The following is a 26516-nucleotide window of genomic DNA, read 5'->3' on the forward strand; positions in this document are numbered from 1 at the left end:
GGGGAGAGAGACTGTCTCCCCAGGCTGCCAGCCAATGGAATGAACACACCAGGGGTGCCAGTCTGCCCATTTCTGCCCCATGTTAGATTCTTCTAATGAGCAATCACTGCCTTGCTGAGACTTCCTCAAAACTACACTGTAGTCTAAGGTTCTTCCTGCTCAATCCTCCTTCTTTCCCCTCTCGTTTCACCAGTCAGACCAGCATCACGGACTGAAAATTTCCCTGCCTACTACTGTTTCCTTGTTCCTTTATCCTTTATTGTCATTTCCCCCAATAAATACCTTGCATAATTCTGTCTTGGCATCTACATCAAAGAACCCAAAATAATAACACTCCCGTTTTACAGATGAGAAAACTGAGTGATTAATACATCTAAGGTCATATAATTAGGAATCAAACCCACATCTCTCTCTGACTCCCAAGTCCAAGTTCTTAACCAATGGTTTAAAGAACAAAGAAAGTGTGAAGATACAACTGAAAAACAATGCTATAAAAATTCAGATGACTATGCAAAAGGCAAAGCTGCGCCATGAGAAGGACACCGTATCAAGAAACTACTCCATTATTTACTATCAGAGTGATGAGTCCTTTAATCTCATTCTCCCTATTTTATGGATGACAAGACTACCACCAAACCTGCTTACCTCACAAGGTAGTTGCAATAATCAAATGAGACTCCTCCTCCAAGAGAAAAGGGAAACAAACACAGTATGTGAGAAGATTCTCCTAACTGCAAAGCAAGTGGAGGCAAATGGATAATGGCTCTGAACCTGAAGGATTCTACTGAAGGAACTTCTCCCAAACAGGTCCCCAAATTTGGGGATGGAAAAAACAAAAAAGGCGAAGTAAAATATTCCAAATCTCCAAATGGCTTTTCTGCCTCAAGACTATGTGTTTTGTTCATGCCCACATCCCCAGAGCCTATAACAGCACCTGACTGGTATGTGTTAGGCACTCAGGAAATCACTGCTGAATGAGAACAATTTACAGAAGACCCCCAACCCACACCTTTCTGTCCTTCAAGACACAGGGCCATTCCTCCCACACAGCCTCACATGCAAAGCAGAATACCTGGCAGTTCATGTTGTCCTCTGCTTCAATGAGCTTCCCCCGATATACCTCACCGGTGTTCGTCTCACATGTCACAATGTGGCCCTCGGCCTCGTGCAGCACTTTAATTGGCACACCAATAGACATCTTGGCAGGAAGAGAGCTCTACAGTGAAAGAGACAACAGTCAGTTCATCTTTCAGAGTCTGAGAAGGCATGCGGCACACGTCATGCCTCCTTCAAGGCCTGGCACTCCATAAAACTTAGCAAAAACGCCAAAGCTGCATTTTCTATCAAAGAAAAAGAAAAAAGAAAGCTCAGCTCCTGGCTTGGAGGAAACTATCTGGCAAATATGTGCAAGATGTCGGGTGAGGAGGAATGGTGGGGTGGACAGAAGTAAAAACAGGAATGAAAAGAGAGCATCTCCCATCGACCATGTGTCCCTGCTACCCTATGTCCCTTAATCTTCAGCTAAAGGACCATTAGCGAATACTGTGTGTGTAGGGGAGGGGGATTGGAATGTTAATCTGTTGCACTGTTATTTGTCAACCCTTAATTGTAGATTATTACATTTTGACAATCATAACACAGGCCTGAGCTGTCCAATACAGTAGCTCATGTCCACATGTAGCTATTTAAATTAAACTTAACTAAAACACAATAGAATTAAAATAAAAAACCCAGTCCCTCAATCCCAGTGGCCATATTCCAAGTGCTCAACAGCTACATGTAGCTGGTGGCTACCCTACGGAAGGAGCAGATACAGACCTAAGGACCATGCATATCTAGGAGAGGAGACTGTACTTTTAATGCAGCTCTTTAACCCTTCCCTTACTTTACCATCAAGGATATTGAGAAAATATCAAAGTGACAACGTGCTATATGCAGGAAATGCCCGTCATGGAGGAAAATAAGGGAAAGCACCTGACTTGACCTAATTAAAAGCATCAAGTAGTGAACTTTTTATTGACATGAGCGACGACTCAAAGTTGGAACCTAAGTGCACCTAAGACAGGAGAACATGAGGTTGAAAAGACAGGCTCCTTTGGTGAGGATCCCTGGCTTTCAGCCTTAGGAGCCTAGATTTTATGCTGAAGATAGTGGGGAACCACTGCAAAATTATAGGTAAAGAATGACACAATGAAAAGGTAGCAGCATTTATTTACAAAATGGATCTAACGTAAGGTTTAGAAGCAGAGAAACTTGTTAAAATTTCTGCAACAGTTAAAACTGCTGCAACAGTGTGGAAAGCATGACGGGACCACTGCCTGAAAGGGAGCTGGGGGCAGAGATGCAAAGAACTTTTTAAAAAATGACCGGCTGGGCGCGATGGCTCACGCCCGTAGTCCCAACACTTTTGAAGGACGAAGCCGGTGGATCCCTTGAGCCCAGGAGTTCGAGACCAGCCAGGGTAACATGGTGAAACCGTCTCTACTTTAAAAAAAAAAAAAAAAAAAAAAACCCTCATAGGATTTGACTTCAAGATTCAAAAAACTCATAGGAAATGACTTCAAGATTACTGCCTGGAAACTTTGAAAAACACTCACCTGGAGAGATACAGAATGTAAGAAGCATGCACATTGAGGGGGCAGCTAATGAACTTACTTCCAGGCGCTAGTGAGGCGACGCTGATGTTTGGGTGGTCCAAACTTCCCGCTTTCTTCCCTCCCCGAATCCCGCAGAGTTCATGCATTGAGTCTTTCTCCAGCCCCCGGCCCCTCACAGGCACCTCGACCTCCCCTCGCCCGTCCCCAGCCTCACCGGTTCTGGCCTACTTTTCCTTCTCTTCGGTGCACGGCGAAAGCCGCTACGGCGAAGGCGTGAATCAAGAGAATGGCGGGCCCAGCTCCCAGAATTCCACTCGTTCCCAAAATGCTGCGCGCAGGGCCCGCCTCCTTCCTTTCCCCAGTGGTGAGAGCGGTGTCGCCTCCGCTTCCTCCTCACCCCGCGTGCCGGCTGGGAAACTAAGGCACCAGTACGATAGTTCCGGCACCGGAAAAGAGGGCCGAAGACTGGGCCCGGGGACCGCCGCAAACAACGACTCTTGGGGCCGGCAAAGAGCCAGAGAGGGTGCTTGCACTTCCAAGCACCCCACACCAAGGACAGGCTGGACGGCAAGGCGGAGACTCGGGGCCTGGGCCCTCAGACCGGGGAGAGGAGGTTGGGCCAAGGGCCAGGACTTCCCCTCACAATTTAATTTTTTGATCCCAGCACCGCCAGGTAAGGGGCGCCCTGAGTGAGGCTACGTATCTCGTACGGATAAAGTTAGGTATAGAGTAGAGAGGAGGCCGGCTCAGGGTCATCCCTAAAGGCAGTTTAAGGAGAGTTGTTTGGAGCCTCCGGAATACACTGGGCCGGACCAGGGTTTACAGCTAAGACTGGCAAAGGAGCGGGCCCCGGCAGAGGCGGGGCTTGCTGAAGGGAGGAGCCTCTGTTCACGAAATGCACGGGCTTTGGGGCGGGGCTCAAGGAAAGGGGCGGAGCTTCCGGGTCCGCGTCTTGTTGGGCTTCGCGGCTGCGCGAGGATTGGACGAGAGGGCTGGGCCACTCGACGCTGAGGCGGTGAATGGCCGGGGCAGATTTAAATCGGGAGGCTGGGGGCCTCTAGGATCAAAGTTTGGGGCGGGGCTTAGAGAAAGGGCGGGGCCTCCAGATTCGAGACCTGGAAGGGCTGGGGCGGGGCTTGGGGCGGCCCAGCCACCGCCTCCGGTTCTCCCCTCCGCAGCGGCGGCGGTGGCGGAGGAGGAACTCGACACGCACCGACCGCCCTACCGCCCCAGCCGAAGCGGAAGCTGTAGCCCGCTCTGGGCCGGGGCCATGGGCGCCCCGCGCCGCCCGGGTCATGAGGACGGAGGCGGAGGCAGCGGGGCCGCCGCTCGAGCCCGGTCAGTGCCTCTCTGTGGGCCCAGTCTTCACCCTAGGAACGAAGGGGACCCCGCCCTAGCGCGGGGCAGGGTCCAGCCGCGCGACCTTGGGCCGACTCCCGCCTCACCCCCACACCCGCCTCGCTCCAGTCAGTGGGGGTTTCCTGACACTGGCAGGATTGCGACCCTTGTCCGCATGGTGGGAGGGTCCGGGTAGAAGGGGCGCCACCTTCCCCAGAAGCGAAAAGTCCTACTGGAGCCGCCTTGGGAGCTCTCGTGCCTTGGGGAACCGTGGAGGACTGAGGCTGGGAAGGGCAGGAAACTGGCCGAGAGCACCGAGTAATGAAAGGGCCGGTGCTCTGGCCTCCCAGAGTCGGCGTTTTGTCTTGCTCCTGTTCTTCCCCCTCTGGTTCCCTCTGCCACGCGGTAGCCTGAGCCCCTTTGGGGCGGAGACTCGGACTGGTTTTCAATGTCTTGGCAGTTAGTTTGCTTGCCCAAGAGGTAGGGGAGGGGGAAGACGTGATTCCTGTCCTGCTGAAGGCGCAGGGTTGGTGAGGAACGGAGTGCTAGCTAGTAAACTCTCAAGTGAAGTGCCAACTGTGGGAGAGGTCAACAACATGTGGGACCCTGACCTTCAGGTGTCACTCCCAGGGAGTGTTTTCTTTTGTGTTTGCTGTGTGGAGTGGGGGGGGATTTACATCCCTCCTCCTCCAGTTGTCTAGCCCTGTGATCTGAGACAAGATACTTGCCTTTCCTGAGCCTCAGAGGAGGAATGGCTTACATTCACAGGGAGCTTTCTATGAGGCAGGCAGGCGCTGTGCGCAGTTGTTTACATGCAGTGCCTCATTAATCCTGATAACGACCCAGTGAAGTAGGTGCCCACTGTGATTTGCACTTTTTCAGCTGACCAGACTGAGTCTGAGATGGGTTAAGTATTCAAGGCTAGCACACTACCTGCCTTCCTTAGTGACAACCACTAACTGAGGTCAGACCAGGGCCTTCCAGGCAGCCCCTTGGCTCCAGGCAGCAACATCTGGCTGTGACTTTGTGTTCAGAAGGCTAAAGCTGTTACGGGGACAAATGCCAAGGCCTCGCCTAACATTATCTCCCCCAACATGAGCATCTCTAGGTCCCATCTGCCCTTGCCAAGACTGGAGATGGCCCTATGGGGCCTGCCAGGCCTCAGGATCAAGGAGTTCTCGATTGCAGGGCAAGAGGAGGAGGGGCAGCTGAGTCTCTGAGAGAGAGCTGCTGTCCTGTGCCACATTTTACAGCTGGACACGGAAAGGCATGGACAGAGTCACAGCCTGGCAGAAGATGGCTCAGCTAGTCAGTGTCACAGCTCAAGCCACAGAGTAAGGAGGGAACCTCACACAGAAGGCTGTAGTCTGGACGCCTGGGGGAAGAGGGGTGCAGAGCAGTGAAGTGGCAAGTAGGCCTGGGCATCTCAAGGTATGAGGTCTTTTTGGAAAATGCCTTCCATTCCCCAAGCATATCTAAGTGCCTGCTCTGGGCTGAGGGCTGGAAGGAGGCAAATGCAACCTCGTCTCCATCTGCCACTGAAGAATTCTCATTTTGTGCGATAGAGGAAAGCAGAGCTCTCCCACTGCTCAGCATTTTATGAGTCCCTAGGGGTTAGGGCTTAGGTGGGTTTTTAGTCACCTTTGTGTCCCCAGAGCCTAGCAAACAGTGAGTGCTTAGTAAGTTCATTTCTTCTGACCTGGCACAGTAGTAGCTCACCCCTGTAATCCCAGGACTTTGAGAGGCCAAGGCAGGAGGATTGCTTGAGCCCAGGAGTTTGAGACCAACCTGGGCAGCATAATGGGACCCCATCTCTACAAAAAAAATTTAAAAATTATCTGGGTGTGGTAGTGTGTGCCCATAGTTCCAGCTACTCAGGTGGCTGAGGTCAGAGGATCCCTTGAGCCTGGGAGTTCAGGGCTGCAGTGAGCTCTGGTCACACCACTGCACTCCAGCCTGCGTGACAGAGTGAGACCCTGTTTCAAGTTCTTTTTTTTTTTTTTTTTTTTTTTAATGAGATGGAGTCTCGCTGTTGCCCAGGCTGGAGTGCAGTGGCGTAATCTTGGCTCACTGCAACCTCCACCTCCCGGGTTCAAGCACTTCTCCTGCCTCAGCCTCCCAAGTAGCTAGGATAACAGGCTCTGGCCATCACACCCGGCTAATGTTTGTATTTTTAGTAGAGACGGGGTTTCACTATGTTGGCCAGGCTGGTCTCAAACTTCTGACCTCAAGTAATCTGCCTGCCTTGGCCTCCCAACGTTCTGGGATTACAGGTGTGAGCCACCGTGCCTGGCCTAAAAAAGTTTATTTCTTCCAGCAAATATTTATTGAGTTACTACTAAACATCCAACACCAGTGACTGAGAATAACAGGGAACAAGATTGGCAGGTTTCCTGCTGTCTCAGTTCATTTGTGCTTCTATAACAAAATAGTCAGGACTGGGTAATTTAGAAACGATAGAAATTTCTTTTTTTCTTTTTTGGAGATGGAGGTCTCACTATTTTGCTCAAACTGGTCTCAAACTCCTTGTCTCTTGTCTTGGCCTCGTGAGTAGTTAGGATTACAGGTGTATGCCACTGTGCCCAGCTCTAGAAATTTAATTCTTCACGGTTCTGGAGACTCCGAGGTCCAAGATGAAGGCGCTGGCAGGTTCTGTGTCTAGTAAAGGCCTGTTCCTTGTAGATGGTGACACCTGCGTGTCCTCAGTGGTGGAAGGAACAGAAAGGCCGTAAACACTGTACCTTTACATGACAGAAGAACAGAAGGGCAAAAAAAAAATGGCCCATGCTAGTTTCCTCCAGCCCTTTTATAGGCAGTAATTCACTGATGAGGGCAGAGCCTTTCTGACTTCCCAAAAGGCCACACTTACTTATATATTTATTTATTTATTTATTTTTGGTTGTGGATATCTTCCACACCCATCTTTTCATACCACCACAATGGAGATTAAGTTTCAACATGAATTTTGGAGAGGATACCATAGCACCTGCCTTCAGGAAGCTTGCAGTCTAGAGACAGAGTGGCTTGATCTATTGCTACTTTTGCCAAGCACCGTGAAGGAAATGAACAGGATGCTGTGAAGGAGAGTCCCCTCGTTTCTCAAAGGCTTAGTTAGAAAAACCTCTAAGAAGAGATTTTGAGCTGGGACTTGAATGACTAGAAGGGACACAACTTTGAGAAGAGCAGCCAGGAGAGAGTTTCAGACAGAGGGAGCCTCACATGCCAATGCGTTGGGGGTAGAATGAAGCCTTAAGGAGTTCACAGGTTAACTAGACCACAGGTGAGGGCGGCCAGCCGAGATGAGGCTGGCGGGGCAGGTTAGGCAGGGCCCCACACACAGGGGAGTGAGGGGAACTGGGGCTGCCACAGCAGGAGGGCTCCTGGGGTGGCTCTGCACAGAGCTGGTCACATGGTCCAGGAGAGACCTGCCAGATGGGGAAATAATGTGGGCTGGGTTTTCACGTGCTGAACGAGTGTCATGAGTGAGTAACAGCAGAGATAAGTCTCCTCCTCTTTAGACTCTGAACTTTGTCCAGGTTCACGAGATGGCTACGGAGGAGGGTCCTGCATGCCACATGCCCAGTTGTCCCACCTCAGGGCTTTAGCACATGCTCTTCCCCCATCCCCTCTAAGGCACACCCCTACCGTTTCCCCCAACCTAGGCCTCTATTTTGTTATGTTTGCTTGTTTTTGCTGTCCATCAGGATAGTTAACTTTGTATCACTCACTGCTGTATCTCCAGTACACACACCAGGCACTTACTAGGCTTTGGGGAAATATTTGTTGACTGAATGACTGAATCAGACCAAAGTCCCCCCTCGTCTGCCCCCTGCCCGTTTAGGGATGGCCAGACTCATTCCAGCAAGAGGAAGTCAGCTGCCCAGCCCACAGCCAGCCAGCAGCGGCACAGTTGGGTCTGGAATGCTAGGTCAGGCTCTTTCTGCTCCACCTCACAGCCTGGCAAAGACAGACCGAGAGGTTGCCCAGGGTTGGTGGGGGGTGGAGCTCACAAGGATATTCCATATGCTGCACAGCTTACCTGACAGTTCCCTTCTCCTGGCCATGGTCTCACACCCTGGCGGTCCTGGGGTCTTTGGAGTCAAGCAAACCTCCAGGGGCCTCGTGAACTCAGATATACGTATCTGCTGAGTCCCTCCCATGTGCCATTCCTGGAATGAAAGCAGGAAACAAAACAGCCCCTGTTGACCAGGCGGGGTGGCTCACACCTGTAATCCCAGCACTTTGGGAGGCTGAGGTGGATTATCTGAGGTCAGGAGTTCGAGACCAGCCATGGACAACATGGTGAAACCCCATCTCTACTAAATTATAATAATCAGCTGGGCGTGGTGGCGCGCCTGTGGACTAAGGCTACTCTGAGGCAGGAGAATCACTTGCCACCTGGGAGGCAGAGGTTGCAGTGAGCCGAGATCATGCCATTGCACTCTAGCCTGGGCAACCGAGTGAGACCCCGTTGAAAAAAAACGACCCTGTCCCTCCTCCTCAGAGTTCCCACCAAAAGAAGGCCTCTGAGTAGGCATGGGGGCAGTGACTGCACATGTGGGTCACTGGGCCCAAGAGGGGCAGCACTGGAGAAGTGATATCCAAGGGCAGGAGTTAGGCACCCAGGAAGCCAGGTATGTCCAGGCAGAGGGACCAGGTGTGCAAAGGCCCCTGGGGTGTGAGGGATTATGACAAGCAAAGGCAAGGGTGCAGAGGGTGCTAGGGCAGCAGCCATGGAGGTGTTGTCTTAAGAAATGTGGGACCCAGCTCACTGGAGGATTTTCAGTAGGGCTGACCTCTCTGGCCAGTGTTTTGGGGAGATCACTGCTAGGAGCCTGGATTTAAGGGGGTTGCTGAAGGATTGTGGGAAGGTCCCTGAGCAGCCCCTGCAGGGTCTAGGCAGGAGGCAGTGACACTGTCTCCCATGAGGGTGGCAGTGGTGGGCTCTGCGCTGAGGGTCTGTGACTTCCCTCTGTTTCTGCACAGGGGACTTTGTGCAGCTGCCTGTGCCAGTCATCCAGCAGCTCTACCACTGGGACTGTGGCCTGGCCTGCTCCAGGATGGTGCTGCGGTGAGTGGGGCCAGGGCTGGGGGCTCCCCATCTACATCTCCTGCTCTGGCTTGGGAGAGACCTGGGTGGGATCCATTGTCCCTGTAACTATCTTTGGTTGGGACTTGCAGGAGGCCAAGCTTCTACCTGGTCCTAGTCCCATCTGCAAAAGCGAGCAAGGGGTGGACCAGGCCTTCCAGGTCTCCATCATAGTAATGCCTGGGGGCTTGGGGTGGCCAGGAAGTCCCAGGTGTCCAGGCCTGTCCCACAAGGCCGCTCTGTGACTGGGACAGGAGGCCCTCCACCCCCGGCCTCTGGCTCCTGGGAGACTGGGGTGTTGGCCGTTAAGCGGAAGCTGTGTGAATATCCCAGAAATCTGGACAGTGAGAGCCAAGAGGGACTGTAGCCGTCACCTTGTACAAGAGTTTTTCATTTGGCTTCTTGGAACCCCAGGGCAGCTGTACCTTCATCTGTTTTACATCCTGGAAATCCCAGCCACATTCAATAAAAGGGTTCTGTGCCTAAAACTTTGAAAACCACTGATGTGATCCAGGGACCTCATCTTAGAGATGAAGCTAAAGAGGTCAGAGAAGACACGACTTGCCCAAGGTCACAGCCCACAAGACACAAGAGATGTGAGAAGCAGAGTCCAGGCCTGCAACTCTGGAGCCAGGATGGTGCCCCAGGCAGCCTGGGCAGTGTGTGGGCAGGACCTAGGGGCTCATGATGAAGGAGGGAGACTTCTGGGGAATGGGACCTGTGACAGGGGCTCTTGGGCCAGCGGGTAGAGGGTGACCTGGTCCAGTTAACCCTCGAGAGCAAGCTGAGCTCCCCACGCATCTCCCTGCAGGTACCTGGGCCAGCTGGACGACAGTGAGTTTGAGAGAGCCCTGCAGGAGCTGCAGCTGACCAGGAGCATCTGGACCATCGACCTGGCCTACCTGATGCACCACTTTGGTGTGAGGCACCGCTTCTGTACCCAGACCCTGGGCGTCGACAAGGGCTACAAGAACCAGGTGAGCGACCAGCCACTGGGCCTTCCCATGTGGGGACACACAGAGGTATAAGGCCACTTGGTTCCAGTAGTTGGAAGAGGGAGCAGTCAAGGGCTAGACACCCAGGTAGATACCCAGGTGTGCAGAGACCAGGCAGCAGCAGCAGAGAGGCTATAGGCAGGATTTGGGAGCCAGTCAGAGCAGGTGCCTTTGCATTCTGGCCTGCCCAGAGGATCTGAGTACTAAGTCCTGGCTCCTGTCTGCCTGCCTTCTACAGCCCTCAGAATATGCAGAGGCCACTTCCTACGTTCTTTGCTACTGCCACAAGGCAGGCCCAGGGCCTCTGAGAATATCACTGGCTTCATCCAGCCATCATATGCACATTTTTTTTCTTTTCACCAGGAGAGCCAGCTTTTAAGCTGGGTAATTGGTAGTCTAGAAGAAAACCAAAATACCATCTTTTCTTTTTTTTTTGCCTTTTGAAAAATAATGCCAACATAGCCATGCCAGCAAAATGTGTTCCGTGGACCACACCTAGCTAAGCCAAGCTGTAGCTGAGCTGTCCCAGGTGGCTCAGCCTCATCCCCCTTGCTTATTCGCTATGGGCTCCTGCTCATGCCTGCCAGAGTGTACAAGCCCAAGGGTGATCGATCCTCCCCAGGGAGCTGACCTGAGCCCAGCTGCTCACCCCTCTCAAGCATCGTCCTCATGCCTCTGTGTGGTCCTGCATCCCTGCTCCTGCTTAGGACAGACAGCTTTCTGATCAGGCTTGCTGCACGTACCATCTGCCCTGGCAGGTGGGGCTCCTCTGCCCTCCTGTTGTCTCTGCCTCCGTAACATGCTCTTTAGTTCCTTCATCCAAATGGAGTGAAGGCAGCCTGGGTGGTGGCTGCTCCAGCTCCCTCTTCTCTGTTCAGTCTTTCTACAGGAAGCACTTTGACACAGAGGAGACCCGGGTGAATCAGCTGTTTGCACAAGCCAAGGCCTGCAAGGTGCTGGTGGAGAAATGGTGAGCCCCCCGACCTTCCTACCCGCCCTTCCTCTCACGCCTGCTCACCCACAGATCTGCAGTGGGGAGGCCTCGGGATAGTGTTCAGGAAAGGCTGGAACTCTGGAGCCAGGCAGAACTGGCTACCGGGTGGCTGTGGGCACTGACTTGCCCCCTTGAGCCTTGGTTTATGGAGATCACTGGGGCTTCATGACCCAGGCTCTGACTGGGGATGGATCCTGAGCAGGTGCTGGAGGGACAGCTGAGCGAGAGAGATTGCATCCAGCCCTTGGGCTGCTTGCAGAAGGACAGCATGGGACACAACACAGGACCCCTAATGAAAGGGTGATGGCCTAAGAGGAATGTGCTGGTGCAGTGATTGACAAGGGACGGGGAGAGGGAGGACCCAGTGTGTAGGGGCTGCTGTGACCTTACAAGGGCCTCCCCTTCTCATTTGTATGCATTGGGGCTGGATTCAGGAAGACCCCGGGTGCAGTTTGCCCCAGTGTGAGTGGCATTCTTCTCTGGACTGTGTGAGAGTGGGGCTCAGACCTGCTGCCTCTAGGTCCTGGACAGGCTTTTCTCAGATTTTCCCTTTCTTTGCAGATTTATATTTTCATTATTGACCTGCTATAATCACATGATAGGTGATTTAGAAAATGGGGGTGGGGTGGGATCTCCATTCATACTATGACCACATGGGCACATGTTGGAAGGAAAGGCAGCAAATGTTTATTTAGCGGCTGTCAACAGGTGCCATCTCCTTGAGTGGAAAAGCTGTTGCTGTCTCCGTTTCTCGGGGGAGGAAACTGAGGATGAGAGAGACACCCAAGGTCACCCCCAGCATCTTGACCATGGCATGATCTGAACCCATGCTTGTTATTCCTTGAAGCCTGTAGCTTTTCCTTCCAGCCAGCCTCCTGCTTTTTCCCTATAGCTGAAATTCCACTCTTGTACACTGCCACTGGGAACTCAGCCAGCTATTTTGTTTCAAAGACCAAATGGAAAAATGGCACGTTTCCTTGGCCAAGGCAGCAATCCAAACTGCCACGTGACTCAGCTGTGGCTGAAGCTGGGCCAGGCCATGTGGTACTGATGCTGCCACTCCTAAGGAAGGCACCAAGTGGGTGAGCAGCCCCTCCAGCAAAGATGCAGGAGCCCCTGGCCTAGAGCTCCCCCTGCCCACAGCCCCATCTTCCCTCTGCCCCTCTGGGTGTTTTCTTTTGTCTTTTTTTAAGAGACAAGGTCTTACTCTGTCATGCAGGCTGGAGTGCTGTGCTGCAATATTGCAATATAGCTCACGGCTACAGCCCAAGACTCAAGTGATCTTCTTGCCTCAGTCTCCCGAGTAGCTGGAACCACAATCTCATACCACCATGCCCCATGCCTGGTAAATTTTTTAATGTTTTTGCAGAGACAGAGTTATTGCTGTGTTGCCCAGGCTGGTCTCTAATTCCTGGGCTCAAGCGATTCTTCCACTTTGGCCTCCCAAAACACTGGGATTACAGGCGTGAGCCGCTGTGCCCAGCCCTGCTCTAGATTTTCATGTGGATTTGCTGCCTAGTGGAAGGTACAGGATGGGGCAGCACCTTCTGTTAGTGAGGGAGGCTCCAGGCAGATGTCATTGCTGAATTGGAGCTCCCCTGGAAGTAATGTGGCCCAGCCCTTCCTGGGCAGCCCCTTCTGCCACAAGGAGCCTTAGGAAAAAAGTAAAATAACTCTTTCAGAGAAGCATTTGGTTTTGAAAGTGTCTGAGCCATGCGTGGCTTAGATTTAGGGGATTAGATTGGGCAGGCAGTTTTCAACGTAAACTACTTATGATTTAGGGTAGAGGAGAGACAAGGCTGGGCAAAAAGAATTCACTAACCAGCCTGGGGCACAGGAGGACGATGGTTTCTGTGTGCTGCTCTAGTGGCCCTTGACTGGACCCACCTGGAGCTGAACTGCCCTCCCCGTGAAGGGCCTGACAGGGCCAGCTCATCTTTGTGCACACTCAGACACGCACACCATACCAGTCTCCTGCTTGGCTCTAGGCTGAGCCTGGGCCACAAGTGACAGAGCAGGGAGTTCAGGGCAAAGGGAAGAGGAGCCGATCCCCAAGCTTTGTAACAGAGAAACAGGAACAAGCAGGGATCCAGTTGAGGGATGGGGAATGGGGGCCCAGCAGCACCAGCTGACCCCTCTCCTGCCCACAGCACAGTGAGTGTGCAGGACATCCAGGCGCACCTGGCTCAGGGCCATGTGGCCATCGTGCTGGTGAACTCTGGGGTGCTGCACTGTGACCTGTGTTCCAGCCCTGTCAAGTACTGCTGCTTCGCCCCCAGTGGCCACCGCTGCTTCTGCCGCACTCCTGACTACCAGGGCCACTTCATCGTCCTGCGCGGCTACAACCGGGCCACTGGCTGCATCTTTTACAACAACCCAGCCTATGCTGACCGTGAGTGCTGGGTGGGGCGGGTGAGGCAGAGTGGGCCACATTCACTGTTCTGTATGGCCAGTGCCCATGATTCCCACCCATGCAATCTAGTGTGGCCAGGGCCTCCCTTACCACCTTTTCCCCAAAGCCCCTGCTCCTCCTTTACTCTTGTCACTGGAGCCACCCCTCAGGCCATGCAGGCAAACCTGCAGCAAACTATGCCAGCCTTCTCTACAACCTGGCCACCTCTCCCTCCCACACCACAGGCCCCACGCCACTGCCCAGGTCCCTGCCTCACCCTTTCATGCTGCACAGGCTGCACCCCTCCCCCAGCCCCCAGGATGGCCAGCACATTCCTCAGAAAGAAGCCGGCCAGAGCCAGCCCCTGCTCTAGACCCATCCTGGCCTGCCTACTGCCCTCCAGGCACAGGGAAGGGCCGCCCTGACTCTCATAGACTGGATTCACAGAGACAGCCCCTAGACGCCCTGATCACATAAACTTACCCCATCTATGTGGCCTGGAGCATGTTTCTTCCCCTCTCTGGGCCTCACTTTCTCTAACTGCTCAACTGGGGAGGAGTCAGAGAAAGCTCATGAAGACCAGGATGGGCAAGGAGGGCTTCCTGAGGGTGGAGGACTTGAGCTGAGAGGAGTGGCCATGCGGGTGGAACACAGACCTCACCCAGCTCCCCTGGGCACTGTGTCGGTGGGGTAGGTGCTTTCTCACAACCCACTGACCCCGTTTTGCCCTCTCCACCCCCAGCAGGAATGTGCAGCACCAGCATCAGTAACTTTGAGGAGGCCAGAACCAGCTATGGCACAGATGAGGACATCCTCTTTGTCTACTTGGACAGCTGACAGCAGGAGCCTGGTGTGCCCAGGCCCTTGGACCCCATCCCCACCCCAGCTGGGCCCACTCAGGATGCCCTGGCCCAGGCCTGGGGCTGCTGGGGCTGGAATGTGGAACTGCAGCCTCAGCCCATCTGGCAGAGCCCCAGAAACTCTGGGATACTGTGGCACAGCTGCTTTGTCTGCCAGTGCCGTGTGTTGTCATGTCGCTCACGCCAAGCACCTGCTGGCTGCTGGAAGCATACCCCAAGACCCCAAGCCTGACTCCAGCTGTGCCCACAGGAAGTCCAGTCCCAACAGTGCCCTTGTTGCCTTTGAGCCAGACCCAAGGCAAGGGTCTCCACACAGACCGCAGGGCTGAGTCTGGAGAGAGAAGTCCCTTGACTAATGCCACTTGTCAGGACAGTATGAGTGTGTCTGGAGACAGCATAGTTGACCCCAATCGCCCAGAACTGAGGACCCCTCCAGGCCCCTCTCTTCTGGAAGTGCTGCATATGCCCCCATGCCCCGTGGGTGACGACACCACCGTCTCCTGCCTACCCATGGGCCAAAGTTTCTGTGGCTCGTTACAGGGTGTCTGGCCCCTGCCACCCAGCATAGACACACCTCACAGCTGCCCTGCCGTGCAGTGCCCTGGCCCCTGGAGACGCTTAAGCCACCCACAGCCCTCCAGGTCCTCCAGCTCAGATGGAGGGCTCTCGGGGGTGTGGCCTGGGCCTAAATCCCACTGGTAGGCCTGATGGCTGGCGGCACAGTGCGTGCTCTGGGAATAAACAGCTGCCCTAGACCCAGAGGGATCTCCACACCCAGGAAGCCTCCTGACACCAGCCTAAATCCTGACAGCAGGGTCTGCCCTCTGAGTGTGGGGAGCCCCTAGTCCTTTAAGGTTGGCTGCTAGGGCCTGTGCTCCAAAGCAATGGGCAGGGGCAGCCTGCAGCTACCCACGCAGCCTGGTCTTCACACGAGGTTGCACATGATACTGGGCCTCTTTTATCTTGACGGAAAAGAGGGGTTCCTGCCTAGGATCTTACAACACAGCAAGTAGCATAGAGCTCTTTACTTCCTCTTTTTTTCTTCTTTGGTTGGGGTCAGGGGTTGTTTGAGATTTAAGTTTTCATTTTTGAGGGGTAATCACCTTCAAGTATAACAGTAATCGTAAGAGTGAAGGTACTTTGGAACCACTAACACCTCTGCACAGGGCAGTTAGCCAGCTCAAGTTCTTTTTCAGAGAAAGGGACTTGGCCAGCGGTTTAAGTATCTGCCCCTTCACCTCACAGACGAGGCAGCTGATGAGGCAGCTGGCCCAGTCTGGGGAGGCTGCCCAGGACAATGGTGGAGCTGGGCCTTGAACCCCAGTCTGTACCGAAAAAACTAAGGGAAATTGATCATTTTCAAAGGGGCAACAGTGATACCATCCCTGCACTCCTGGGTCCTGCTCTTACAGTGCCCAAGGCAGGGCATGGGGGCAGCTGGCCCCTCCCCCACCAGGTGACTCTGGGGGCAGAGGTGGGCTCTGTTTAGGAGGGCGGTCAGACCACCTAGCCAAATTGCTCCTCAACCCTAGACAAAGCCTTTGGCCAAGAGGGAGGTGCTGTTAGCTGGGCAGCCCTTCTGGGTTTCAGAGACCGGTGTTGGCTCCAGACTGGTCTCATCTCCATTGCCTTAATGCCAGGTGGCCCAGGAGTGCCCACGCACAGCAGCTGTAGGGTGTGGGCATCTTCAGGAGTGTTCTGGTAAAATTGTGAGGATAGCTGTGTGAAGGAAACCAGTGGAAGGAAATGAAGTTTTCAGGATGGCGGGATGTGATTCAGACACAGTGCACATGCTGTTAGGGCTGTCACTAGGGAGTGGCCTTCATGGAGGGTGGTAACAGCACCTCAGTCCATCCAAGATGTTTAGCAACAGTCTGCGGTCCCAGAGGACGGCTTCTCAGGGCACGCCACAGTTAAAGGTCACCTGCCTGGAAGATGAATGAGAAAGCTGCCCGTTCTGAAGACCCACCTGCCTAGGGAGGGTCACAGAGGCAGGATGTAAGCCACACTGTGTTGCATTCTTGCACAAGTCATGAAAATGGGGCCAGAGAGCGAGCCTGGACATCGGGGACTTCTGCCCACAGCACATGACACCCACAGCTGCCCAGCCTGTCCACGTGCTGGGGACCAGCACAGCACCTGAAGCCATGTGTGACAGTGAGCTTTGTTCATTCTAGCCACAGGGGGATGAAAGGGATCTTTTGCATCGCAGAGATTTTATATATATTTTGTTTGTAATGAGCCATTCTCAATAAACATTATTCTCACTGCAAAATGGTGGTAGCCCCTGGCTGGCCTTTGTGAAGCTGTGTTGATCTGCAGAATTCCTGTCCCTAAGTTCTCAGCATGAGCACATGGGAACCCAGGTCCTTGTCTTGCCATACCCAGTTTAGCTGGGACTGGAATCCTGTTTTCTGTTTTCTAGGGCCATATCCATCCTATTCAGGCCTGGATGCTTGTGGCCGTCCTGGACAGGCAGTACTAGGGGTAGAAGGGCCTCGGGGCTCAGCTCAAGTGAACTGCAACAAATGCAACTACAGGAGACACCACAGAATGAGGGGGATGTTGAAGAGGAGAGACAAAAGTGGGTGGGATGGCCGGGCACGGTGGTTCACACCTGTAATGCCAGCACTTTGGGAGGTGGAGGTGGGCGGATCACGAGGTCAGGAGATCAAGACCATCGTGGCTAACACGGTGAAACCCCGTCTCTACTAAAAATACAAAAAAAAAAAAAAAAATTAGCCAGGCGTGGTGGCAGGTGCCTGTAGTCCCAGCTACTCAGGAGGTTAAGGCGGGAGAATGGCATGAACCCAGAAGGCGGAGCTTGCAGTGAGCCGAGATCGCACCACTGCCCTCCAGCCTGGGCGACAGAGCAAGACTGTCTCAAAAAAAAAAAAAAAAAAAAAAAGTGGGTGGGATGGTGAGTGCTGGGTGGAGCTGGCTGCTCAGAGCATGCAGAGTTGGGGTTGAGGTCTCAGACCAAGAGTGCAGTAACGCTATCTCGGTTCACTCCAACCTCCACCTCCTGGGTTGAAGCAATTCTCCTGCCTCAGTCTCCTGAGTAGCTGGGATTCCAGGCACACACCACCACGCCCGGCTAATTTTTGTATTCTTAGTAGACATGGGTTTTACCATCATGTTGGCCAGGCTGCTCTCGAACTCCCGGCCTCAAGTGATTTGCCTGCCTCAGCCTCCCAAAGTGCTGGGATTACAGGCGTGAGCCACTGTGCCTCGCCAATGTCATCACTTTTAAAGGAGCACTTCTATTCCTTCCCATCCTCCCTCAAACACATCATCTTGTCTGTCTCCACTGCTGTAGCCCCAGTATCTGACACCTAGTAGATGTTCAATAAATGTGAGTAAATGGATAGTAGGCTGAAATGATACCTGTTTCAGCAGCTTTCCTGTACTTTTCAGAACTAAAGGTGATCATTAAGGGGGAGGCAGAAGGCCAGGCGCGGTGCCTCATGCCTGTAATCCCAGCACTTTGGGAGGCCAAGGCGGGCGTATCACCTGAGGTTGGGAGTTCGCGACCAGCCTGACCAACATGGAGAAACCCCATCTCTACTAAAAATACAAAATTAACCGGGCGTGGTGGCGCATGCCTGTAATCCCAGCTACTCAGGCGGCTGAGGCAGGAGAATTGCTTGAACCCGGGAGGTGGAGGTTGTGGTGAGCCGAGATCGCACCATTGCACTCCAGCCTGGGTAACAACAGCGAAACTCTGTCTCAAAAAAATGATAATAATAAAGGGGAGGCAGAATTTGAATCCTTTGATGTCACCCAGGATCCAGGAGACATTCTCTCCTACAAAGAATGGTGGAAGGAGCAAGACGTACTGCCCATTAGTACATCTGGGTCACTTCAGGTGACCCAGACATGGTGGTTCATGCCTGTAATCCTAGCACTTTGGGAGGCAAAGGCTGGAGGATCACTTGAGACTAGAAGGTCAAGACTTGTGTGGGGCTGGGCACAGTGGCTCATGCCTCTAACCCTAGCACTTTGAGAGGCTGAGGTAGGTGGATCACTTGAGCCCAGGAGTTTGAGACTAGCCTGGGCAGCATGGCAAAACTGTCGCTATAAAAAATACAAAAAATTAGCCGGGCATGGTGGAGGTGCCTGTGGTCCCAGCTCTTCAGGAAGCTGAGGTGACAGGACGTCCTGAGCCCAGGAGGTCGAGGCTGCAGTGAGCTGTGATCATGCCACTGTACTCCAGCCTGGGCAACAGGGCAAGACCCTGTCTCAAACAAAAAGTGGCCAGGCACAGTGACTCACACCTGTAATCCCAATACCTTGGAAGGCCAAGGCAGGCAGATCACTTGAGCTCAGGAGTTTGAGACTAGTCTGGGCAACATGATGAAAGCCCATCTCCACCAAAAATACAAAAAATTACCCAGGCATGGTAGTGCACACCTGTGGTCCCAGCTACTCGGGAAGCTGAGGTGTGAAGATGCTTGAGCCAAAAGGTGGAGGCTGCAGTGAGCCATGACTGCACCACTGCACTCCAGCCTAGGTGACAGAGTGAGACCTTCTCACTAAAAAAAAAAAAAAAAAAAAAGAAAAAAACTTTTAAAAAAGGCCTCATGTTATTCAAACTTAGGATTCCCCTCTTATTACAGCTTTCTGCAAGTGCAGGTGTCTCCTGGCCTCCACCCCCCTGGTTGGAGAATCAGTGCAAGAAAATGCTGGCACTCTGGCTTACATCTAGTCTGAGTCAGCAGAACAAAAATCAGAAGAACAAAATCCCTGGGGCCTCAACCAGAAAGCAATATGGCTGTGGAGTCAAGGGATCTCCAAAGCTGAAATAAATAAAGAGTCAGTAATGATGGCCTTGCCACCTGATACAGGGCTGTGGATGGGTTGAAAATACTGGAAACTCATTTGAGTCACAAATTGCTGCCACACTCTTTGAACCCAGAAGTAAGTGTGCCCTTATTTAATGGCACAGAACCAGTCTCTTGCCCACAAGAGTCTCTTGTCCACAATCCCTAGTCCCTCACTCCCTCTCTAACTCAACCTCAGCTGCTCTAAGGAGAAATGATGAGGGCAGGGATGAGGTCCCCCTGTCTTCAAGGGTGACCAAAGGCCATGAGCACCTGAGTAAGCTAAGGAACACTGGGGACTAAAGTGCCTCAAAACGTTTATGTCTCTTGGATATGGGTGCATAAGCCACCGTCCTACCTCGCCTCATGGGGGAAGGGGAGTTTCCAAATTCAACTGACAGGGTTTGGGCAAGTTTCACAGTGCAGAGAGAAAAAGCCAAGTGCTGTGGGGCCCTTTGGGACAATTCAATGTCTTGTTTTGTTGCATCTATACCTGAATTTGTGGTAGGAACTGGTGCTTCTCCTTCCAGCCCTGAAGTGCCAAAGGGGGTTCTCTCAGTCAATGCTAGTGGGATAAACTCCCCTGCCATTTAACCCCCATGGATGAGTCAGGTTTTAACTCAGTTTCTCTGCCCTCTGATGTCCAAAACTTTCACCATACAGATGATGTCCTCTTGGATGGCAAGTCAAAAGTCCCAGTCCTGGAGATCCTGATCATAGGTTACCACATCTCCACCAGCAGTGGGGACTGACAATCCCTGACAAAATTCCATTTCTTGGAATACAACTGCTGATTCACAAGGTTTTTTTTGTTTGTTTTTTTGTTTTGTTTTTTGTTTTTTGAGATGGAGTCTTGCTGTCACCTGGGCTGGAGAGTAGTGGTGCGATCTCGGCTCACTGCAACCTCCGCCTCCCAGGTTCAAGTGATTCTTCTGCATCAGCCTCCTGAGTAGTTGGGATTACAGGCACATGCCACCACACCCAGCTAATTTTTGTATTTTGAGTAGAGACGGAGTTTCACCACGTTGGCCAGGCTGGTCTCGAACTCCCGGCCTCAAGTGATCTGCCAGCCTTGGCCTCCCAAAGTGCTGGGATTATATGCGTGAGCCACTGCACTCGGCCAATTCATGATGTTTAGTCCTTCCAGGAGTCAAGGAAAAGCTTCTGGTGGTCCTTCCACCACCACCAAAAAAGAAGGCTCTGCACCTTCTCAGACTCCTTGGGTAATGGAGACAGCATGTGCCTCACTTGGGCATCCTACTTGGTCCTTTACATCTGCTAACTTGCCAACCAGCACCCTTTAGAGCAGGGCCCAGGCCGCAAGGCTGTATTGGAAGCTGTCTAGCAAGCCCACTCTCTACCTGTGGGTCCTCAAAACCCTAATGATCCCTTTAAGCTATATAAGGTCTCTGTGACTAATTTTGCTAATTGGAACCTTTGGCAAAGGGAAGAAGACTGCACCCAGAGGTGCCCCTGTTTTGGACTTACTGCCTGTCTCCCTGACACAGTGGCCAGGTACACCTCTTTTGAAAAGCTTACTATCTGGGGTCTTCTTACAACAGAATACCTGACCCACAAAAGGCTGGCTTTTATGGAATGGTGTACTTAAGAGGGAAACGGTGTATTTAAGAACACAGCTAGTCTAGCCCTGCTGACATCTCAGTTTTACATGAAAAAACTGGCAGCTAACCCTTTGGGGGACACTAATATCGCCCACTCCACCAAAGCAAAGTCACTGGCTCAACAACAGGAACCTCAATTCACAGAGGTTCTCCTAAATGCCAGGGCCTGGTTCACTGATGGGCTGATGAAGTGGAAGCCTCATGGTGTCCACAGGGCTGCTGTGGCTGTTCACCCTCAGAAGCAGCTGTGCAGAATGGAAAATGGATGAGTAACTCTGCTCAGTAGGCCCTGAGCCAATACTCCTCTTGGTAACCCTTGTTATATTTTTACTGACTCTTGGGGCATTGCCAATGGCCTAGGTGTTTGGTCTGACACTTAGAAAACCTCAACTGGTGGATTAAAGACATCCATCTTTGGGGTCATGAACTATGGAAATAAGTTTTGGCTGTGATTGCTCTGTCTGCATCACGCATGTAGATGCCCGTGGTTGAAGCCTGTTCTCTGATGAGACCAACTGAAATAAGGCTGTTGAGGGAGCCTGCACTAGCCATATTGCCATTGGGATCCATCATTGTGCTGGACATGGCAACACATCCACCATCACGGACTGGGCACAATGGAAAAGACTATTTGTGTGTGTGTGGCGGGGGGGTTTGCTTGTTTTTTTAAGATGCAGTCTCACTCTGTCGCCCAGGCTGGAGTGCAGTGGTACCATCTTGGCTCACTACAACCTCTGCCTCCTGGGTTCAAGTGATTCTCCTGCCTCAGCCTCCCAAGTAGGTGGGATTACAGGCATGCACCACCATGCCCAGCTAATTTTTGTGTTTTCAGTAGAGACGGGGTTTCACTATGTTGGCCAGACTGGTCTCGAACTCCTGACCTCAAGTGATCCATCCGCTTTGGCTTCCCAAAGTGTTGGGATTACAGGTGTGAGCCATTGCAGCCGGCCAGAAAAGACTATTTCTGATGCAGAGGCTACCACCACATACCAGGCTGTGATTCCTACCAAAGGTTGGCCCATTTCTTTTGCAAAGGAGGAGGTCATCTTACATAGGACATGGCCCCAGCCTACTCATAGCAGATCAACTTCATTAGACTTTTGACCTCTTGGGGCTATTGATGGTGCCTTACCACTGTTTCAGGTTATTGGATTGTTCCAGTCCTATCAGCCAACTCTGGGCACACCGCTGCAACCCTTGAAACTAATCTGTGTCATGTTTTGGCTCTCTAGACCATCTGCAGTGTGACAATGGTGCGCCTTTTATCACAAAAGCCACTCAACAATAGTCGTGGTATTCAAGAGATCTTCCACACTCCTGCCATCATGAGCATCTGGCATTGCTGAGTATTAGAATGGCTTCCTCAAAAATCGGGCTGGGCACAGTGGCTCATGCCTGTAATCCCAGCACCTAGGGAGGCCAAGGCAGGCAGATCACCTAAGGTTAGGAGTTCGAGACCAGCCTGACCAACAGGGTGAAACCCCATCTCTACTAAAAATACAAACATTAGCCAGGCATGGTGGCGGGTACCTGTAATCCCAGCTACTCTGGAGGCTGAGGCAGGATAATTGCTTGAATATGGGAGGCAGAGGTTGCAATGAGCCCAGATCGCGCCATTGCACTCCAGCCTGAGCGACAGTGCAAGAGTCCGTCTCAAAAAAAAAAAAAATTCAACTCAAGGTCTCTACTCTACTTTTCTCCCTCCCTCCTGGTCCACACACTTTCATAAAGCATTTTGTTTTGTTTTTGTTTTTCGAGACGGAATCTTGCTCTGTCGCCCAGACTGGAGTGCAGTGGTGCGATCTTGGCTCTGCCTCTTGAGTTCAAGCCGTTCTCCTGCCTCAGCCTCCCAAGTAGCTTGGATTACAGGCACACGCCACCACATCCAGCTAATTTTTGTATTTTAAGTAGAGACAGGGTTTCCCCATGTTGGCCACGCTAGTCTTGAACTCCGGACCTCAAGAGATCCATCCACCTTGGCCTCCCAAACTGCTGGGATTAAAGACGTGAGCTACAGCACTCCGCTTTTTCTTTTTCTTTTTTTTAAGTAGAGATGGGGTCTTGCTATGTTGACCAAGCTGGTCTCAAACTTCTGGCCTCAAGTAATCCTCCCATCTCAGCCTCCCAAAGAACTGGGATTTCAGGTATGAGCCAATGCGCCTGGCCCTATTAAAACATTTTGGTTACCAAATGCAGCTCTTTAAAAAGGCTACTTCCTAGAAAGGTGTATCTGAATGAAGAGGTGTAGGAAGGTTACAAAGACCTATTTTCAAAATTTGGGATTCTGATCAGACTCTTCCTGGGCACATTGCTTCCTTGCCTTCCCCTAGCAGCAACCCCAGGCCAGCCTGGTGGGCACACCTTCTAGATGGCAGTCTAACTATAAGGGGGCCTAGGGGCTCAAACCTGATTGTGTTTCAGACACCTGGATTCTCTTGTTGGACTGACATGGTCTTAGAGCATAAGAATAATGACCACTTGGGCAAGTATGCTGCTCACCAAGACCCCTTCGAGTGGTACATATGGGACAAAGCAGGGAACATAATGGGTCTCTGTGCATTTTATAAAAATGCCCTTGTTCCTCTTGGACCTGACTCTTCCAATCAAAAAGTCTGGGTGTACGAAGTAGGTAACTGGAAAAAGAGATGGCTGGTACTGGTCAGTCCACTCACCTCTTTTTCCTTAAAGAGGTGACTATAGGTACTGGAATGAGACACTGATTTGGGAGCAGGAGCAGCAATTCTGGCACCTAGGTAGAAAGTACTTTGGATTCCAGGAGATAAAGAGGAAGAGGCATTTATGATCTTTGTCCTTCATAATTGCCCCTGAAGACTTTCTTATGAACATCATAAAAAGATCTGGTGCAGCTCTCCCAAACTTTTGCAAGCACCTTAAATTTAACTGACTGCAAAGCTGGGCATAGTGGCTCCTGCCTGTAATCCCAGCTACTTGGGAAGTTGCAGGGGCGGATCGCTCGAGGCAAGGAGTTCAAGGCTGCAGTGAGCTGCAATGGTACCACTGCACTCCAGCCTGGGCAAGACTGAGAACCTGTCTCAAATAAAATAAATTTAACGACTGTGGGTTCTGCCTTGCCCCATCAGATGGCTTTGGCCACTGTTTGGTTTGCTCACCATTCCCATTAACCTTACTAGAAGTCCACTGGAAAGAGCAGGGGATGTCCCTGGCTCCTGCACCTTCCATGAAAATCACCAGTTGTCATTCCCATCCCTATTCCCATAGACCCCACTCAGCCATTCTGTGTCCCTATTCCCATAGACCCCACTCAGCCATTCTGTGTCCCTATTCCCATAGACCCCACTCAGCCATTCTGTGTCCCTATTCCCATAGACCCCACTCAGCCATTCTGTGGACAGAACAAGTGCTACCTTGCTGGCGGCATGGACAAATGGGATAGATCGGACTAACTGCTCTCAGGCTGTCCTTCCAAATACAAGGACTAGACTGAATTATTCAAAGTAAACTGGGGGCCAGGCGTGGTGGCTCACGCCTGTAATCCCAGCACTTTGGGAGGCCAAGGCGGGAGGATCACGAGGTCAGGAGATGGAGACCATCCTGGCTAACACGGTGAAACCCCATCTCTACTAAAAACACAAAAAATTAGCCAGGCGTGGTAGTGGGCGCCTGTAGTCCCAGCTATTCGGGAGGCTGAGGCAGGAGAATGGCGTAAACCCAGGAGGCAGAGCTTGCAGTGAGCCGAGATCACGCCACTGCACTCCAGCCTGGGCGACAGAGCGAGACTCCGTCTCAAAACAAACAAACAAACAAACAAACAGGAAACTGGGAAGCTACTCGGGAGGCTGAGGCAGGAGAATCACTGGAACCCAGGAGGTGGAGGTTGCAGTGAGCCGAATCACACCACCGCACTCCAGCCTGGGTGACAAGAGTGAAACTTCACCTCAAAAAAAAAAAAAAAAAAAAAGTAAACTGAACTGGGAAACCAAAGCCCTACCAGGTGGCCAGGACCTGTGCCCCAACAAATGTAGGTCCCACTTGGGGGACCCCCAACAATTATAAACATTTTCTAGGGGTAACTCTATGTGCCCTTATGATTGCACTTGTGTGGAAGCTAAACATTAACTTGTCATCCTCCCCGAAATAGTGTCTGGCCTCTTCAGGGTGGTCAAAAGAGACCTTCAAGTGTTAAGCAAATACCACCAATAGATTATGTAGCCCACAGACAACTATGGACATTTTTGTTTTTGTTTTTGAGATGGAGTCTTGCTCCAGGCTGGAGTGCAGTGGTGTGATCTCAGCTAACTGTAACCTCCGCTTCCCAAGTTCAAGCAATTCTCCTGCCTCAGCCTCCCAAGGAGCTGGGGTTACAGGTGCCTGCTACTACACCCAGCTAATTTTTTTGTACTTTTGGTAGAGACGGGGTTTTACCATGTTGCCCAGGCTGGTCTCGAACTCCTGACCTCAGGTGATCCGCCTGCCTTGGTCTCCCAAAGTGTTGGGATTACAGGCGTGAGCCATGGCACCCGGCTGACGACTGTGGAGATCTTTCTAAAGTGAGGCTGCTCTTGGTTACTCAGGGGAGCTTCTTGGACTGATAATTGACTCATTCCTTAATGTGCACTATAGGGAGGGTTATCCCTATGATGGGAGTCCTCTGATTAGGAAAGGTGATGAAACATTTGTCCCTAACTTTAGCTGGGTGATCCGTTGTACCACCTTGGCCCTGGAAGGCATTCATGTCAGTGGCAACTCACTGGCCAGGGTGGAGGTGGTATGGATGACAGACTTGCCCTAGGCTTCCTCCCTGTGAACCACCAGTGGAGATTATGTAACATCTAATATATCCTGCTGTACCTGGATTAATGACTTGGGCTGAGTGGAAAGGTCAATATTTGAGAAAGTCACTTGGCTTACTTAGGTAGACCTTGATGGTTTATAGGATTTGTTCAGCCTATTGAGTTGAAAACCCTGGGGTCAGCTGGGCGCGGTAGCTCACGTCTGTAATCCCAGCACTTGGGGAGGCCAAGGCGGATGGATCACAAGGTCAGGAGATTGAGACCATCCTGGCTAACACGGTGAAACCCCATCTCTACTAAAAATACAAAAACAAAATTAGCCAGGCATGGTGGCGGGCGCCTGTAGTCCCAGCTACTTGGGAGGCTGAGGCAGAATGGCGTGAACCTGGGAGGCGGAGCTTGCAGTGAGCCGAAATCGCACCACTGCACTCCAGCCTGGGCAACACAGAGAGACTCCGTCTCAAAAACAAACAAACAAACAAAACAAAACAAAACAAAAGAACAACAAAAAAAGAGAAAACCTTGGGGTCAGGACTGGGGTTAACATTGCAGGTTGGACTCATTCTGCTGTTTGAAATGCTGTTCATTAAATTAAATTCTGTAAAGACACACTGAACTGATTTGCTCTATGCCTATTGGCCAGATTAATCAGTGACTGATAAAATGGCATACCCATAAGAAAACTGTCAGAAGCCAAGACAGTATAGAAATGAGGGGTGAATATTATTGGGAGATAATTCTTCACAGGTCTCTCACATTTCTGTATGTGTCTTGCCAGCTAAAACTATGAAGGCCTTTGTTCTGGACTATCTTTTCAAGGAAGCTGGTATGGCCTTGGAAGACAGACACAGGTGCTTTGCATCCATATAGCAAAGGACAGGTGTTCTTGTGACCTTGGTGGAGATAATGCCTCCCGTTAGTGCAAAGGGAAGGCATACCAACCATCCAATATAAAAGACACAAATTCTGTTAGCTCTCTTCCCTCCTCCTTTCCTCAATAAAACCCACTGCATGTGCAGGATTCACTTGGTCCT

At 51.8% G+C, this 26516-nt stretch overlaps 2 protein-coding genes across 20 annotated transcripts in view; one reads left to right on the plus strand and one right to left on the minus strand.

The window, feature by feature from the left end:
• SNRPD3 (small nuclear ribonucleoprotein D3 polypeptide) overlaps positions 1 to 2885 on the minus strand; it is a 21120-nt gene extending 18235 nt beyond the window's left edge. For 3 of the 5 annotated variants that reach the window (XR_013398662.1, XR_013398661.1, XM_001096170.5), the window contains exons 1-2: positions 2812 to 2885; positions 1073 to 1216 (exon numbers count right to left, since the gene is read on the minus strand). Coding sequence is in view for 3 of the 5 variants with exons in the window: in XM_001096170.5 (XP_001096170.1) it covers positions 1073 to 1198 (126 nt within the window). In the remaining 2 variants the exon portion in view is untranslated. Of the gene's footprint in view, positions 1 to 1072; positions 1217 to 2811 lie in introns of those variants that run through there. The other 2 variants (XM_077948556.1, NM_001194052.2) reach the window with 2 other exon arrangements.
• On the plus strand, positions 2619 to 16540 carry GUCD1 (guanylyl cyclase domain containing 1). 15 transcript variants are annotated; one of them, XM_028827335.2, is made up of 7 exons: positions 2928 to 3270; positions 3776 to 3935; positions 8922 to 9006; positions 9836 to 10001; positions 10898 to 10989; positions 13164 to 13405; positions 14151 to 16540. In XM_028827335.2, exons 2-7 carry the CDS (start codon positions 3893 to 3895, stop codon positions 14240 to 14242), a joined length of 720 nt encoding a protein of 239 aa, XP_028683168.1. In that variant the 5' UTR covers positions 2928 to 3270; positions 3776 to 3892; the 3' UTR covers positions 14243 to 16540.
• Positions 16541 to 26516: the final 9976 nt, after the last annotated feature.

The sequence above is a fragment of the Macaca mulatta genome, chromosome 10, assembly GCF_049350105.2.
Source record: "Macaca mulatta isolate MMU2019108-1 chromosome 10, T2T-MMU8v2.0, whole genome shotgun sequence".
Classification (NCBI taxonomy): Eukaryota; Metazoa; Chordata; class Mammalia; order Primates; family Cercopithecidae; genus Macaca; species Macaca mulatta.

Excerpts from the sequence above, each read along its gene's own strand:
- GUCD1 (XM_077948619.1), top strand. The coding sequence starts at position 2,646 with ATGAACTTACTTCCAGGCGCTAGTGAGGCGACGCTGATGTTTGGGTGG. Across the intron at positions 3,271-8,921 it reads TTTGATCCCAGCACCGCCAG|GGGACTTTGTGCAGCTGCCT; the intron begins GTAAGGGGCGCC and ends GTTTCTGCACAG. Across the intron at positions 10,990-13,163 it reads AAGGTGCTGGTGGAGAAATG|CACAGTGAGTGTGCAGGACA; the intron begins GTGAGCCCCCCG and ends TCCTGCCCACAG.